We start from the raw sequence: 11,092 nt of genomic DNA, 5'->3' as shown, positions 1-11,092 counted from the left end.
GCAGCTGGAGCTGGAGATCCAGGAAGGTTTCCTGCACTTCATGTGCTGCCTGTTGCGAGGATACCGCTCTTTTCTGTTGCCCATCACTGAGGCACCGTCAGATACCACCACAGACTGCAGTTCCCTCTTTAACCTGCAGGGTGAGCGCTCACTGTTTATTGATCAAATTTTCAATGTAATTGTTAAAAGTACCTTAGTCGGAGGATAATAAAATGGGGACATTTACATTGTGAGTCTTTGCAACTGACACAGTCTGCCACCGGAGGCGCTGCTTGGAAAGCAGGCGTGCTAACGGCTACACTGTGGAACCAATAATTGTTGATGCTATTGCTATATTATTGTTCCTGTTTCTTTCCCCTTTTTATGTTTTTTGTTATTAATTAAACACCCATCTCATTTTAATATTTGTTCAATATTTCCAATATTTTTGGAAATTTTAATTTGGCTACATTTTTGCTAATTTATGGTAATTACCTGGATTCATTATCATAAATGTACTATTTATAATAACAAGATTTGGTTTTCATATTCTTTAAATCTTTTTAGCTACTCTGACCTGTTTTTTTTTTTTTTTTCTTCTCCCCTATTTTTCTGTACAGGCTTCCTAAAATCCCGGGACCGGTCCCAGCAGAAATTTTACAACCAGCTGACAAGGACCCAAATGTTCACTCAGTTCATAGAGGAATGCTCCTTCGTCAGCGACCGTCACGCCTGCCTCGAATTCTTCGACGAGTGCGTCCAGAAAGTAAGTGATTCAACTGGGACGAAGTGCAGCGTAGCTTCATTACTGGCCAGATTTAAAGACGCCGTGTTTAGTATCGATGGTGTGTTCTCCCCAGGCGGATGTGGAGAAACCGGAGGAGGTGCGTCTGATCGATCTGGATGAGACTCACAGTGGAGAACACACGGTCTTCATCATGCCTCCAGAGGAGCCACAGGAAGCTGATGGATCTGAGTGTCCGGCTCTCTATAGGTACAGATCTGTTCGGATTCAGTTTTCCATCACTCAAACTAAAAAAAAGAGTCTTTGAGCTACTGGTTTGAAAAGTGACATTTGAGTTATAGCCAGGATCCGACTGAGGATCCACGATCGGTCTGTGACAAGAGATTAAAGACCTTACGTTCATGACAAGTGAGTGGAATTGTTCTTAGTCTTAACGGAGACTGGGCTGATTTAGAAGACTTTCCTGATTGGATGGGGATTTCCTGAGGGGCAGAGCAGATGTTATCACTGTGACAGGGATTCCCTCCTGCTCACAGTTTAGCAGCCAAGTGCTGACTGCTGCGGCGTTGCAGTTTAGTTCACAGTCTATGGATGTTTTAAAGCAGGGGTGCGACACTCATTTTGGTTCACGGGCCGCAGGAAACCAAATTAGATGTCCAATGGGCCGGACCAAAACAATCACAACATGATTAAGTAACAATAGGTTTGTTTTTCCCCTTTGTTTTCATGCAAGAAGTAGGAGTAACAATAGGTTTGTTTTCCCCCTTTGTTTTCATGCAAGAAGTAGGAGTATATAAGATATTTATATGTATTTATATATAAATATATATGAAATATAATTTTACAAAAAATTATCCTGAACATGAAATGTTTGCGTATTTTTTTTATTTTATATTGTATTCACCAGGCCGGCTGGATTAAACACTCTAGGCAAACTATGGCCCGAGGGCCGGATGTGGCCCATTTGGCATTTTAATCCGGCCCGCCTTGTCCAAATTATACTATTAATTTATATTATCATTAGTCTTCTGCCTTTTCCCCGCAATGTCCGCATTTCCCCGATAGGTAGCGTAGAAATGGGCTAAAATAATTTTAGCATTTTAGCCTTTATGCATGACTTACATGTCATCTTTCTTAGTTCACACAAATGCTTCATCTATATGCCTGTGTCAAATTTTAGGACCCATCGTGACCCGGGAGTCAAAAAGTTTGGGTCAGTTTTGTCCCACGGGCCGTATGTTTGACACCCTCTGTTTTAAAAAAAATGCAAGATGCTGTGACAACAACGATGGCAAATGTTGTTGGTTTGGCTTCTTACTGGATTAAGATAACATTATAATCAGGTGTTTATGGCAACAATCATTCATTCTTTTTTTTTTTATTTAATAGAATCTGCGAGGGTCCGATGTAGATGAAAATAAGTTGATAATAACTGAGTGATTTGATGTTGTTGTGTGTCCAGTTACGAGACCTTCCCCACTCTGAGGCCCGAGCTCTTTGACCAACCACAGGACCAGCTTAGAGTTCCAGCCAAAGGCAGTGCCCCCAGCAGCCCGGCCCCCCGAAGGACAAAACAGGTACAAAAGATTAAAGACGAAGTTTCCACAAAGTTGGTCTAGAAAACAGTGAACAGTCACGAAAGAAGGCTTTGTCTTTTTTGTAGACAACCACTACATTTTTAACTCCCCTTCACAACTTAGAATACGATAAGAGTGAGGGTTTCTGTCTGTGGTCGTCCCTAATTATATGCCAAATGAAAAAGTCCTTTGTTTTGGGAAACTTCCCTTTTTTTAATATTAAATGGGTTTCCTCAAAGTGACCCAGTTTCTCTTTAAACAGGAACAGGAGGCTTCAGTGCACGGTCATTGTTTAAAATTAATGAATCATCAATATTTCACATGTCATAGATTATTTAAATTGCACCAACGCTGTGGCTAGAAGCTGAGAATACAGGAATTGGGAAATTAAAAACAAAAACTCCCAACTATTATTAGACAAACAGTTATGTTTGTAAATTAGAAGATCCATGTTTAACTAGAATGTTTTTTACTATTGAAAAATAGTTCAAACTAATTTAACAAGTAATTGTATTCCCTTAGAGCATACGTGTCAAACTCAAGGCCCGGGGGCCAAATGCGGCCCGCCAAGCCATTTTGTGTGGCCCGCGGGAGCTTAAAAAGCATTTAATACAGTCCATGCAGCAGAGTTTATCAACCTATGAAATTAAAAAAAAAAATGTATTACACAGCAATGAACAATATTTGTAGCTTGAATAAAAAATAATCAATTATTGTAAAAATATTGCCAGATTATCATCAAATAAAGAAAGTAAATGGACTTTTTTTTTTGACTGAAGTAAATTAGAATTTTTTCATTTTTTCACTCTGTCCCACTGCGGGCTGGTACCAAAGGACCTATGGACTGGTACTGGTCCGCGAACCGGGGGTTGGTGACCCCTGATCTATTCAGTGTTCCATTTAAAACCGGCCCTTCAACAGGAACTGTATTGCTGATGTGAAATGAGGTGAAAATGAGTTTGACACCGCTGCCTTAGAGGAAGGGAACTGAATGCTAATGCTAACAGCATAGCCGTGTCATATCGAAACCGGTGTTATAAATAATCTTTGGTTGGTTTTATCTGCAGTATAGGGCATAATTCTGATATTTTCAATTTTTTTTTTTTGGCATTTCGTAACAATTTTCGCAGTCAAACTGTGAAAGTTCATGTCACGAACCGTATCGTGTGTCTTTTTTTAATTTTTTTTTTCATCAACCACTCTAGGAGATAAAGTTGGCTCAGAAGCGGGCACAGAAGTATGCTGCTGTGCCGGACATGTGGTCAAAGTGTCTGCTGGGTCACTGCTACGGCCTGTGGTTCATATACCTGCCCACATTCGTCCGGGCCGAGACCGCGAAGGTCCGGACCCTGCACACGGCCTACGACGTCCTCAAACACATGGAAAACAGGAAGGTGGTGCTGCCTGATGAGGTGAGTCCCCGTGGTAAAAGGACTGAATGGAGTCTCTGTATTAAAACACTTTTTATTTAATGCAAAATTACTATCATTGTTGTCTTTAAATTTAAACCTTTTACAGTAGGTCTGTTTCATTACTCTACTGAGGCTACTGAAAATTAATTAAAAAAATTATTAGTCAGGGCACTTGTTATTTTTTAGTTGATTGCTCACTGATACTGGAGACCAGTATTGGAGTCAGAGCAGTTTGTTTTCTCCTCTCCGTATATCCTAGTTTCTCTACCCAAGCCACACATTTCGCATGCACCTGCGTCCACTCTGAGTGGGAGGACGGGGTTGTGGATTGCGTAGAGTGCACACACAGGAAAGGAGCGAGAGGATTAAAAACAGCTGCTACACAGTGAACACTGAGACATCATGCTGCGTAGACATTTTGGATTCATTTACAAATCCTAATAATACCAAGGCAGAGCGTAAAGCATGGAAGATAAAAAAACAAATATCATAATGAGTGTGTGATCTGCATATAACCTGCCAACCATCGGTGCAGCTAAAAACAAATATACAGACAAGTGAACCTGCTGCTAGTGAAAATGATTACCAGTGGTTACTGTAACTGTTACTGCTAATGCAGTGACTACAGCGTCCCTTCACAACTTTCAAGCTGAGACGTGGACAAACTTTTTGACTCGCGGGCCACAATTGGTCCTAAAATTTATCAGGGAGGCCGAGTCAGGAGCAGATAGATGGAGCGTTGGTGTGAACTAAGATAAATGACATATCATATGCATATGTAAAAATCATATGCATAAAGGCTAAAATGCTTTTTTATCATTTTCTACTCCATCTATTGGGGAAACGTTGGTATTGCAGGGAAAAGGCAGAAGTATAATGATAATATAAATAAATTACCCAACTAGTTTTCTACATAGGATCTGTGAATGATTTATTTTTGTATTATTTTATGAACTTTTTTGAATTTAATACACCATTCTCTGGGGAATATTATAACCCTAATAAAAAAAAAGCTATTGATTTATTTATGAGTCTTTAAAAAAAATGTACATTTTCCATTTTAACATTTTGCCAAAAATAAAAAAAAAATTATGAAGCCCAGCCATAACAAAAATGATTCCTAAGAATATTATCAATAAAACAGGCTGGCTGGGTACTTATTAGTCACTCTATCATGCTGATAAATGCATACACTACAGAATTTGAATTTTGAACTAAGAAAACTTTTGCAAATAGTGCGATAATTAACAATTAATTAGGAGTAACAGCAGTAAAAAATAGTTAAGAAAGAACACAAACTGCAAAACATTATCGATAATATCTGCCTGCATACCGTCAGGTATGCAGTACTTCAGGGGAGAATATTCTGGACCTTATTTGACCTTGTTTTTTGATTGTTGCTATATGTAGTATACAAATAAACTGGCTTTTAGGCAGAAAATATAGTAATATAATAAAGTATTATACATTTTAAAAAATGTCTTGTTAAGGTAAATTTTTTTTAAAATCAATTGCCAGATGAATTTTACAATTCAATTCAAATGTGTTCATCTTAGACATCAATACAATTTGTGAAACGGTGACGACTGTGCACGTGTGCCGCAGGTGTGTTACAGGATTCTGATGCAGCTGTGTGGTCAGTACGGCCAACCTGTCCTCGCCGTGAGAGTCCTGCTGGAGATGAAGAAGGCGGGAATCACACCCAACACCATCACTTACGGATACTACAATAAGGTCTGTGTCTCAGCCGCACACGTTCACACACGAACACTGGCTGTAGTGTGATGGTATTGGTCCTCTAACCTTCCGTCCTGTGTCCGTGTCGTTAGGCCGTGTTGGAGTGTAAGTGGCCCTCCACCAATCAGGGCGGGCGTCTACGCTGGGCCAAACTGAGGAATGTCTTATTGGCTGTGGCCCACTTCAGACAGCCAATCAAACGAAGAAAGCGGGGATCAGTGGGGTCACGTGGAGGTAAGGGTTGTTGTTTTTTTTTTTTTTTTACCCTTGCCAAATAAAGACAGAACATATGGAAATATGTCAAATTTGCAAAAGATTTGTCAGAAAAACAGCTCAAAATCAGAAAAAAAAAATTGCCTAAGATCTAGATCGAGACTTTTTAAAATTTTTTTTTCCAGAAGTGATGATGGAGCCAGAGCAGCGGCTGCGCCACAACTGCACTCTGACCCGTCAGTCCAGCTGGAGTGGTCTGTCAGAAAGCTCCAGTCACGAGTCCCTGACCGGTCCGTTGGTGAAGAGCAGCAGTCTCAACAGCATGAAAATGTCTGCTGAGAGTAAGAAACAAAGAGTTCTGATAACGTTACGTTTTAAGAGACCGTTCCCGCCCTTTGAAGAGTGACTGTATGTTGTCAGGATAAAACACTGACTGAGCTGTTGTAGCTGCTCAGAGGACCACAGGAGAGAGTTAACTCAAAAACAAAGTCCTGTCGTATTACATATCTCTTATTATAAAAATATATAGTGGAACCTCATGATACCAGCATAATCCGTTCCTGACTGAGCTCGTAACTCGAGGTCCTCGTTTCTCAAATCATTTTTTCCTATAAGAAATAACGGCCCTCTAAAAAACTCCCTTGTTAGCGCTAATAACAATGGAAAAAAATTGCTATACACACACAAAAAAAATGATAGTATACATGCTTTATTTCCATTGTCATCATGCGTTTCTTCTTCTCTCTACCATCCTTACCGCTCACTCTCTTAGGACTCATCACTGTTACGAAGAATAATGCACAGAATACAGAGAGAAAATCACGTAGATAACGCAAACACAATACAGAAGACTCGCAGGAGATGCGTACGGAAGTTGACGAACACGTGAAGTGAACGAGTGAGGCGGCGTGGGCTGCTCCGAGTGCTGGTATCTCAAATCTTTACTCGTATCTCAAAGCAAAAATGAGCTTGCTCGTGTCGATTTATTCTAAGAATCTTGGCCACGAGAGTCCAACCTAACTCGGTCTAATACAGCTGTTGGACTCGACTGACCTCTTTTTAGGCGAGCTCTCTTTTGTGCGGTTGCATGATTATGTAACGCGGCTGTTAGGTTTCGGTATAAACAAAGGATACAAGTGTTAGACCTCAATGCTTCAGCTAGATAAGGAAGTCCTCCCTGTATGGTTACAAAATCATTTTCAAGTCCTCCTTGGTCCAAACCTGTACATATGTCATGCCTACAGACACGTGGGCGAGCCTGCAGGTGCAAATAAAATATTTTCATACACCCTCGTATCTCGAGACGCTCGAGGTATTACTGTATTTGTGACTGTGTATTAAAAATAAAATTTAGATTATTATTAGATTTATAAACTGCACATCAGTTACTCTTCTGTTTTTGTTTTTTTTTTCCTCAGAGGCGAAACTTTCTAAAAAGACAGTGCTTCGTAACGCCGGTAACCACAGCAGCGCCACAACGGTCTCCTGTAAACCTCCACTGGGCCTCAGGGACACGTCCGCCCCACATCAAGCGCCCTCCGCTGGTGGTGTTCTGGTGAAGCGCAGCCAGGTTTGCCTCTCCAACATCTACAACGAGTTTGCAGAGACGGCGGACCCGGAGCCCGACTGCAGCTGTAAGCCCGCAGAGAGGGATGGCAGGTGGGTGAGAGAGAGAGAGAGAGAGAGAGAGAGGTTTGCAAAATGTCCCACAGTAAAGCTTCCGTCGTGAACCATTAGAAAATGAATTAAGCAACACATTAAATTTAGATGATGACATCACATATAGAAAGGTCTGAAGTTTTGTTTGATGTTAATGAAAATCTGATCAAATTCAATGATTAAACACAACATCATCATATTGTTGTAATTTTTAAACCTTCAGACCCGCGGCCGTACGTGACACTGTGAGCAGAAATAAGGGCGTGGATGAGAACTACAACAATGTCTCTTCTCCGAGCAGAGGAGGTCTGGCTGGAAAACTGCAACAGCTCCTCACTCCGACGCGACACAGAGCATCGGTGCGCAGGGCCGCCAGCGTAGACGACCGGCGACCGGGAGGAGGAGGAGGAGGAGCAGGAGGAGGGATTGGGCGAAGAGATCATGACCAGAAGCAGTCAAGAAAATCTCACGTGGCTGAGACTCTCTTGAAAGCCAAAGACAGACTGGTCAACGCCACCTCGGAGGTTTGAACCCTTGTACAAATCTATTTTCGTTTTAAGATTGTGTGGTTTCTAAGAGCCATTTTCCAATGTTGTCTCCTTCCAGAGTTCACTGTCTGTAGGAAGTGACCTGGACCTGTCGGAGACTCCCACTCCAGCGTACCCTCTGCGCAGGTCTTGGGATGCCGGTCAGGAAACAGCTGGACTTGAAGTAAAACGATTTGAATGCAAAAATGTTGATGACTTTAGGCACAAAAAAAAAAAAAAAAATCAACCAGTTTTAACTCTGTCCCCACCCGTCCCACGTGTACAGGTGTTGATGTCCAGCTGCTCCCTGTGCCGCAGCTGTAACTCTTTGGTGTACGATGAGGAGATCATGGCGGGGTGGACGTCGGACGACTCGAACCTGAACTCGTCGTGTCCGTTTTGCGGCGCCTCCTTTGTCCCGTTTTTAAACGCTGAAATCTGCGACATGGGCCCAGTCAGCAGGTAGTTATACAGACACAGTCCATTTTAGGGTCATTTCTGAGGTTTGAAAAAAATAAACGTAAAAACAAATATTACTTTTTCCTTTAGCGGAGAGCGCAGTAATTGGAACGTGGAGGACGACATAGAAAGCGCAGTAAGACCTCCCAGTGTTCAGGAGGCGTCGGTGCGACAGTGTAACGGTCTAAGTGAAGACTCGAGCTCCGAGACCAGCAGCTACTCTGAGAACAGCAGGACGACAACAGTAAAGAAAACAGACACTCATGCCTCTATTTTTGCAATGAAAATTGACATATTAAAATTTTAAAAAATTAAATTAAAAATTAAATTAAAAATTAAACTAAATACATTCACGAAAGTTGACAAAAAAAAAAATTATTTCCTCACACCTTCTCCCTCCTCACAGGGGTCGTCAGTGGGCGGAGTTCCACAGGTGACAGTTGCCTACCTGAGCCCCCTGGTGGTGAGGAAGGAGCTGGAGAGTCTGCTGGAGAATGAGGGCGAGTCGGTCCTGGCTCAGTCTCAGTTCCTGGAGAATCACTCCATCATCTTCTGGAACCTGGTTTGGTATTTCCAACGACTGGGCCTTCCCAGTAACCTGCTGCAGCTGGTGCAGACTTCACCCCTGGTCAGCCAATTTACACAGGTGACTTTATGACCAGATACACCCCCCCTTTTATTTCAAAGGCATTTGATCTCAAACGTCCCTGGCTTATGCTCTGGGCCCATAATGAAGCGCAAAATGTTCGCAAAAAAAAAAAAATAACTAAGGAGTTCGGTTCTTACGGCTGACTTATGCTCTGGACCCATAATGAAGCGCAAAACGTTCGCAAAAAAAAAAAACAACGCAAACCAAAGAAAGTTAGTTTTGTGTGTTCACATATTGGTCCACTCCACTCACCAACTTCCAATGCCTTGTGTGTTGACATATTTGTCCACTCCACTCACCAACTTCCAATGCGATTTTTTTTTTTTTTTTAACGCCGTACGTCGTAATGGCATAACAAGACATACAAAATCCATATATGTGAGATGACGACGTCATAACGCCATACGTCGTAATGGCGTAACAAGACTTTTTAATCCATATATGTGAGATGACGACGTCAAACTTCCGACGCTTTTATTGACTGATATCTGACATTTTACAGTTAATATTATTTTACCACTCATTTATCATTTACAAAGTGTGTTGGTTTGAGAACTTTTATTGACTGACATTTTCAGTTAATATTATTTTACCCCTCATTCATCATTTACAAAGTGTGTTGGTTTGAGAAAATATGTGCAATAATTATAACGTAACATTTCTGTCCTTTAAAGTCAGAAAACCCAGCAGTGAGAGTCCGAATGCTGTGGGACACCCTGTCCCCCGATACCGACCAGTGGCCCCCCCTCTATATAGTCTGGAGGATCCACAGTAAGAAACGACAGCGAACACCAGAGACATTCAAGTTTTTTAACAGAACCGTAAAAACGTCTAGAGAATTCTATACGAAGACTAATACTAAGATCCACTAGGTGGCATCCCGATGAGGAACTACAGCTGGCGGAGGCACAACCACCCATTTACGCTCTCTTTCCTGGAGGAGGTGCTGCGTTGGGTTGGGATGAACGAGGTGCACAGGGCCGTCACGCTTTTCCTGGAAACTCTGGCCAAACAGCCGGGGTCGCCACGGATACAGAGGTGAAGGTCACAGAGAGAAAACTGCAACGGAGCGTTTTAGGAACTCAGGAATCGACATGCTGCAAGCTTTAGAATTGCAGCAGATATGCAAATAGTTATCGGCACTAACTGTCGCTAGCATTTAGCTGTAGCTAACTAAAAACAACAATAGAAATGGTAATTAATTAAACGCTCACAGAAGTGTTGATTCCGAATACGAAAAGAGAGAATATACGGAAACACGAAGAATGACATCAGTCAAGTTTGTGATTGCAGCTGTTTTTGTTTTTGTTTGTTTTTTTTCTCAGGAGTTTGTACAGAGAGTTTCTCTTCCTCACTATGGCAGCCATGGGCAAGGATCACATTGGTGAGACTTAAACACAATCATGGAGATTTTTATTTAAAAAAAAGGAAATATTAACATTAACATGATGGTATAAAGTGTTTGGCATTAATGATGTGAAATGATTAGCAATCGCATCTTAAAAATTAAGTTTTTACTTACAGCACTGTGTGCGCCCCCTGCTGGCCATCGATATTATTTCTATTTCTCACTGGCAATTTATCAGAGATTGGTCACAGGTTCAGAAAGAAATGTAATTACCTTGAAATGATTATTTTTTTTCACCTCTCCACTGTCTCCGCAGCTGCGTTCGATAAGAAGTACAAAGCAGCGTACACGCGGCTCAGCAGCAGTCTGGGTCAAGACGAGCTGAGAAAGAAGCGAGTTCAGCCTCCAAGTCCCAAAGCCGTGGACTGCAGACGCAGCTTCCATCCTCCACTGGAATGTTGATCCAACCTCTGAACCTACTGTATCCTCCCACACTTCATCAAGGCTCTAAATCAAGGATTCCGACTGCTGCCTTCATCTACCTGCTCTCTGCCTCTCTACTGCCCCTGTGGTGAATATCACAGAACTGCACTCCCTATTTTCTCCTCTGCTCTTGTTACGAAGAGACCTCGATGGTTGAGGCAGCAGATGCAGAAGAACTCAGTTTGTGCATGTCCAAACCCAGCCGTTGTCTGTTTTTGTTTAAATTAGAACAAGACTCCTAAACGTCTAATCTTCCACACCTTTAATCCGCAGTTTATGCAGAGATCACATGATTTTTGGACAT

The 11,092-nt window shown here is 41.8% G+C and overlaps 1 protein-coding gene across 7 annotated transcripts in view; it reads left to right on the top strand.

Moving 5' to 3' along the window:
• dennd4b (DENN/MADD domain containing 4B) overlaps positions 1-11,004 on the top strand; it is a 24,985-nt gene extending 13,981 nt beyond the window's left edge. For 5 of the 7 annotated variants that reach the window (XM_008324214.3, XM_008324213.3, XM_008324215.3 and 2 more), the window contains exons 12-29: positions 1-140; positions 600-745; positions 840-973; positions 2,187-2,301; positions 3,507-3,713; positions 5,319-5,447; positions 5,543-5,684; positions 5,849-6,004; positions 7,082-7,322; positions 7,546-7,846; positions 7,929-8,033; positions 8,136-8,311; positions 8,399-8,552; positions 8,715-8,954; positions 9,632-9,728; positions 9,830-9,995; positions 10,283-10,341; positions 10,622-11,004. The exon at positions 1-140 is cut by the window's left edge and continues 73 nt beyond it. In XM_008324214.3, coding sequence (XP_008322436.1) covers positions 1-140; positions 600-745; positions 840-973; positions 2,187-2,301; positions 3,507-3,713; positions 5,319-5,447; positions 5,543-5,684; positions 5,849-6,004; positions 7,082-7,322; positions 7,546-7,846; positions 7,929-8,033; positions 8,136-8,311; positions 8,399-8,552; positions 8,715-8,954; positions 9,632-9,728; positions 9,830-9,995; positions 10,283-10,341; positions 10,622-10,767 — 2,854 coding nt within the window. In that variant the 3' untranslated portion in view covers positions 10,768-11,004. The remainder of the gene's footprint in view (positions 141-599; positions 746-839; positions 974-2,186; positions 2,302-3,506; positions 3,714-5,318; positions 5,448-5,542; positions 5,685-5,848; positions 6,005-7,081; positions 7,323-7,545; positions 7,847-7,928; positions 8,034-8,135; positions 8,312-8,398; positions 8,553-8,714; positions 8,955-9,631; positions 9,729-9,829; positions 9,996-10,282; positions 10,342-10,621) is intronic. The other 2 variants (XM_017038024.2, XM_025061618.1) reach the window with 2 other exon arrangements.
• Positions 11,005-11,092: the final 88 nt, after the last annotated feature.

This window comes from Cynoglossus semilaevis, chromosome 13 (genome assembly GCF_000523025.1).
Source record: "Cynoglossus semilaevis isolate Cse_v1.0 chromosome 13, Cse_v1.0, whole genome shotgun sequence".
NCBI lineage: Eukaryota > Metazoa > Chordata > Actinopteri > Pleuronectiformes > Cynoglossidae > Cynoglossus > Cynoglossus semilaevis.
This window is presented reverse-complemented; position numbering and strand designations above follow the sequence as displayed.